Source organism: Geotrypetes seraphini, chromosome 9 (assembly GCF_902459505.1).
Source record: "Geotrypetes seraphini chromosome 9, aGeoSer1.1, whole genome shotgun sequence".
NCBI lineage: Eukaryota > Metazoa > Chordata > Amphibia > Gymnophiona > Dermophiidae > Geotrypetes > Geotrypetes seraphini.
The window spans coordinates 13,831,009-13,837,008 of NC_047092.1; the positions used below are offsets into that span (position 1 = coordinate 13,831,009).

Below are 6,000 nucleotides of genomic sequence, written 5' to 3' on the forward strand. Positions count from 1 at the left end.
TGCGCTAGCATTTTTAGTGAGCGCTGAAAATTAGTGCGTGCTAACCCCTGCGCTACGCGGAAAATACTAACGCCAGCTCTATGGAGGCGTTAGTGTGTAGCGCGCGCTAAGCGCTTGCTAAAACCGCTTGCTCAGCTTAGTAAAAGGAATCCATAGTTCATAAAGAAAAAAATACGGAAATACCTGCAAGGCCGGATGACTTATGTGATGGTGACTGTGGTCTTGCAACAGGTGCACTGGGCTCCTTCATACGGTTAATCACGTTATCAGACAACTAGAGTAAGATGAAGAAAAATAAAAATGTAATTCATCTGAATAAAATCAGCAAGGTTCTTGGGGCCTTCAGCGACTTTTTTTAAACAATATTAAGCAGGCTATTCAAAATAGTGATTTTTGTGTGGCGGGAGAGGGTGCTCTACTAACATATGAACTTAAGAATAGTTGAATTCAGGTTAAGTTAGTGCTTTAATAGCATTGTTATCCCACTACTGTGTAGAAGCCTTCATTCAAATCCTTGGGCTGGGTCTTTGAGGATACTGCAGAAGCAACATTTACAAACCCTGAACAGGAAGGAGAGGCAGAGCTATTCCCAGTCATCGCACAATAATGATACCTAGCAGACACAATTAGATTATACAATTGAAGGGTTAAGGAAGAAGCCCTGATACAAGGCCACCAGCTGAGGATTTTTACCATATCCCAACCCTATGTCCAACTGAGCTAGAAGCACAAAAGATACAGCGGGAAATAGCCAGGCAAAAGTAAATAAATCCAAGGTCTCCCTTTTCCTCTCAAATTAGATGTACATCAAACTCACGACTAACAATGAGCTGCTATGGCAGCCATACACTCATCGATGGGCCACACTATTCTCTCCATTACAATTACTTAGGAAAAAGAGGATAGGATTTGATATACTGCCTTTCTGTGCTTATGATAAAATCAGTTTACATATTATATACAGGTACTTATTTTGATCTTGGGGCAGTCACGAGTTGCAGTGGGAATCAAACCCAGCTCCCCAGGCCACTGCATTAATCATTAAGCTACTCCTACATCTTTAAGGGAAGGAAATGTGCCTGGCACCTGCTCAGAAGAGCAATCGCTAGGCACAGCTCCTCCTCCTACCTATAGCCACCATTCTCTTCCTCCTCTGTCCAGCTGATGGTGGCTCAGGAGCCATGATCAGCTGAGAGCCAGTAGAGGGGAGAGCGGCTCAGCCAATTTACATCTTCCCCTGCTGGCTTGGAGCCATGAGCAGCTGATCGGGGTTTCTCCTGCTGGGCAAAGGGGGAGAAAAACAGCTACAGGCTTGAAGGGTTGGGTTTTTTTATTTGGGCGGGGGCAGCTATTGTGTGTGTGTTCTGTGAGTGCACAACAGAAGCTCTAGAGCTGCCAGAAAATTTCCCCTTAAAAGAATGTGTGTGTGTGGGGGGGGCAGGTGGGCATTCCATTTAGTGCAGGGGTGTCCAATGTCGGTCCTCGAGGGCCGCAATCCAGTCGGGTTTTCAGGATTTCCCTAATGAATATGCATTGAAAGCAGTGCATGCAAATAGATCTCATGCATATTCATTGGGGAAATCCTGAAAACCCGACTGGATTGCGGCCCTCGAGGACCGACATTGGACACCCCTGATTTAGTGTATTACAAGGACAGCTCATTAGAATACTAATGAACTCCTTGTAAAGCATTTGCATAGGGTTCTCAGTGGCTATTATGAGTATCAGTAGCAGGCACAGAGAACCCATTTTGTGCATCAGAAGTTGAGCTTCTGGGCCAGTAAGACTGTTTTAACAAGTCTTACCAGCACGGAAAGTTTTTGAGCATCAGGGCCTTAAGGTTTTATTTATCTACATTAGTACTTTGCTTGTGGGTATTTATTTTGTATTTGAAGAAGAGATAACTATGTTCTGTATGTCTGAGGGAGAGAAGGTGTTCTGGAAGGGTTGGACATCTAAATATGGTGCTGTGGCCCCATATAAGAAGATATTTTTTGCTCTCCTTCAGCTGGACCCAAAACAACCCTGACTTAAAATTAGTGAAGACTACTGCTATGAGGGCTCATGCAGAAGTAGCCCATATTACCAAAAAAAAAATTTAATAAAAAGTGAAAGCAGATTTATATCAACAAGCAAACAAAGAATTTACTTATTCTGATATAAAATGGTTTAAAATATTCACATTTTATTTTAATGTGTACTGCATTACAATGTTTTCTTTATTTTCACTTCAAATCATATGTATTAATTTATTCTACCATTGTGCACTGTTTCAACATTTGTTTTTCCCATTATGGGATGTTATGTTTTATTATGCTTTACTTAGGGTTCTTGTATTTCCTGAGGTGTCCTGTAGTAAGTTCCAAATGTGCACATGCAAACCACGTGCTAAATATAATTTGGAATTTTCTCAGAACAGAGAGTAGGCATGACAGTGCAAATCAGCTAGCACAGCTACACTGCCACATGGTGATTAGTGCATGAGCCCTTACCACCTATAAGTTTATGATTATTGAAAGTTTCTATACCACTAATAATGACAGGGGAGTCAATTCAGAGCGATTTACATGAGCTTCTGTAAAGGTTTTACAATATAGAGTTGGCGTCAATAAGGTTCATGACCTAATTTTTGGTAATGAGCACTTGCTAATGGCAATATTAAAACGTAGTACAGGTCACTTTGTGGTTTATTTCACCTCAATAGCCAAAATGAGCAGAGGTGTGATTAATTGAAGACACAGCCCCTGAGGAAACTTGGAGTGAAACGGCTGGGAAGCCGTCGGGCTTAAGCTAAGTGCTCTTCTTTATTAAATGTATTGAATCTACACACCAGATTGTTAAATTAAAGCCTGTCATAAATGATTCATGCTTATACAAGACCAATGATGAACACACTACCCCAGTAAGAACATGAAAAATAATTGAATAGTGTCTTGGGTGTTTGAAGTCTTGGGGAGAAATCATTAGAACTTTGCATCAGTTTGTTCTCTGCGTGTTGCCAATATTAAAACGTAGCCATTAATTTGGATAATGGCAAGTCAGCCATTTTCCAGCTGCATTAAGTATGGCAGTGTATCGCAAACTGTGTGCCGCGGCAGATTCCAAGTGTGCTGCGAGACGCTGGTAAGGAGGAGAAGCACCGGCTGACTGCTTACAGATCGTGCCTCTCGCGGTAAGAGGCACGTCTTGTAGACTGTCAGCCGGCGCCGACAACTCTCCTCCTCTCCCTCACTGGTGAAGGGACAGGTTGATGGTCGCAGCCGGAGGGCCTCCGCACAAGCACGGACGTCAGCGTGACGACATCATATTTACATCTGCGCACTTCCAGATTTAGTGTGCCGAACAGTTTGCGGGACACTGAAGTATGGCCTGAGCTTGCAGTAGAGACTGGCATAAGTGTGCTAAAGCCACTTTTTACTACAGCTTGGTAACAGGACCCCTTAATGCTTCTATTTATTGGAGCTCAATACATACCGCCTTTTAAAACCTTTCATTCTAGGGTAGGGGGGAAATAGGAAGGATGATTTTAATATGTGCTAAATTACTTGAACTGTATTTCTGTTTAATTCATTTATTGTAATAATATTAAAACAATGGGGGGGGGGAATATGGGTGGGTAGAGGATAAGGGAGGTTGAAAATTGAGGGAATATATTGAGAGATGTATTAGGTAATTTGAAAAATGTATTTTGAAGGAATGATAAAACATTTATTAGAAGTTAATATGATAAATTTTGAATATAATGACTATTTTACTGTATTATATTATTATGTATTTATTGCATTTCTTCAATAAAATGTTATTTTTAAAAAAACTGCAAAAAAAAAAAAAAAATCCCTGAATGAAAGATGAAAAGGAACTACAACTTGCTGACAGGAAAGTGGAAAAGAAGCAAAGTATGCATTCTTATCTGCTGTACAAATCATGGAAAGCCACAGAATAAAAGTGTTATAAGCGTGTTTGCTATATCGGATCCTCTTGTGCACCTTCATCCTGACCATTTCTGTACTTTCTCGCCGTTCATTTTATTTCACCGGGTTCCCCCATCTCAAAAAGCGCATCTCTACGTTGCAACATCTTTCCCTCTGAAGAATTAAATCCGAGCGTTTTTTAAACCACCCAGGCCCAGGTGGTTTTTTAAACCACCCAGGCCTAGTCTTCCCGACCAAGAGGTGCCCCGGGCAGCCTCCTCGCGTGCCACGTCCTGGGCTGTCAGGCTCTCTCACTCACCCTGATGCCCTTCACCACCGTGACATTATCGTTCTCGTCCGCCTCAAAGGAGACCCGCCGGCTACTGGCGCTCCCACCCATCTTTGTATCTCACACGCAGCGCGTCCAAATTTCTTCTTTATTAAAAAAAATAATAAAAATTCCCCTCCAGCTGTGGGCGCGAAAGCAACAACTTTTCTGCCGCTCGCGCGCAATCCCTCAGCCACCAGCCCAGGCCTCAGTCCCGAGGCAGCTTTTCCCTCAGCCGCCTCCCCCCGCCCCCTGCGAGGACTCCGCAGCAAGGAGCCGCGCCATTGGTCCGTGCGCGCCCGCCTCTCGTTGAAAGCCTCGCCCTATTGGCGGGCGGTTGTTAGGGGCGACCTTGAGAGGTAGAGGACGGTACGTTGTGTGGTGCGGCGAAGGTCTCGTGCTGGATTCGTTTGTTAAGTTTTCTTCTATATGGCTTTTCCGTCGAAGGCCAAAGCTGGTCGTACGTCGGTTCAAAGGGAACGGGAGTAACTTGAGAGAAGATGATGGAGGTTGCTCAGATTCTGGGTTTTTGTTATTTTTAGCAGATGAATAAAGTTACCAGCTCTGATGATAGGGGCCAACTCTGTGGGTGCCTGAGCATCGCCAGTACTGAGTCTAGGGAGAGGTAATTTCTGATGGGTTTTAGCATCCCCAATAATTTTGGAAAAGTTGGCTCCTAAGGCTCTGGTTACGTACAGCGTGAGACACTGAAATGACTTTCACCTGGGTCCCATAGTTCAAAGTTCACTGCACTGACTACTAGGCTACTACTCCTTCCACTTAGGGTTACCAGATTGTTAAAAGTTGTTTTTTTTTAATACACTTGGCCCTGCCCCAGTCAAGTTTCAAGTTTAATAAAGATTTGATTAATCGCTTACTCATAATTCTAAGCGATGTACATAATAATAAAATTACAAAGTATGGGGAACAATACAATGCATAACAAAAACAAGGTCCAACAGGACAAACTTAACAGAACTAAGAACACAAGGGAGGGAAGGGATAAGAACTACAAATTATTTGAAAGTTAAAGGGACGTACAAGGAAGATACATAAGGAAAGGGAAGTTAAAAATTACTTCAATAAGATTAGGCAGAAAAAGTAAAATTAGTTGGAAGACTAAATGGCTAATTTTCAAAGGCGTCTTTAAAAAGAAAGCTCTTTAGTTTACTTTTGAATTTTTCCAAGTTGTGTTCTTCCCTCAAGTAAATAGGAAGTGAGTTCCAAGTTTGGGGGGCTGTAACAGAAAAAATCAATTGCCATCTAGTATTAATAATTCTAAGAGAGGGAATCGTCAGCAAATGCTATTCAATAGATCTCAACGTTCTATTGGAAGTATATGGAATTAGTAGCTTATAAATGAAAACTGGAGTTTTGTAAAGAAGGGATTTGAATGTGAGCAAACATAGTTTATATGTTATCCGGTGAGTAACCGGAAGCCAGTGCGCTTTCTTGAGGAGGGTTGTTACGGGATCAAACTTCTTGGCTTTGGATATGAGATTGATAGAAGCATTCGGAATAATTTGTAGACGCTTGATTTCATTTTGAGCTATTCCCTTAAATAGGGCATTGCAGTAGTTGATACCCTTCTGCCCCTCCACCCCTTCTGCCCCCAGTCACACTCCCACACAAACCTTTGTTGTCTTACCTGAGCTTAGGACTGTGGCTGGAAGGGTCTCCATGTGCAGATGCGACACGATGATGTCGTGTTGCATCCGCGCATGCTCAGAGGCCCCCCAGACGTGACCCCTAGCTCAGGCT

At 42.7% G+C, this 6,000-nt stretch overlaps 1 protein-coding gene across 4 annotated transcripts in view; it reads right to left on the reverse strand.

Annotated features, from left to right (window-relative positions):
- CHCHD3 (coiled-coil-helix-coiled-coil-helix domain containing 3) overlaps positions 1 to 4,495 on the reverse strand; it is a 319,905-nt gene extending 315,410 nt beyond the window's left edge. Inside the window, exons 1-2 of one of the 4 annotated variants that reach the window (XM_033959561.1) lie at positions 4,231 to 4,495; positions 184 to 274 (exon numbers count right to left, since the gene is read on the reverse strand). In XM_033959561.1, coding sequence (XP_033815452.1) covers positions 184 to 274; positions 4,231 to 4,311 — 172 coding nt within the window. In that variant the 5' untranslated portion in view covers positions 4,312 to 4,495. The remainder of the gene's footprint in view (positions 1 to 183; positions 275 to 4,230) is intronic. The other 3 variants (XM_033959564.1, XM_033959562.1, XM_033959563.1) reach the window with 3 other exon arrangements.
- Positions 4,496 to 6,000: the final 1,505 nt, after the last annotated feature.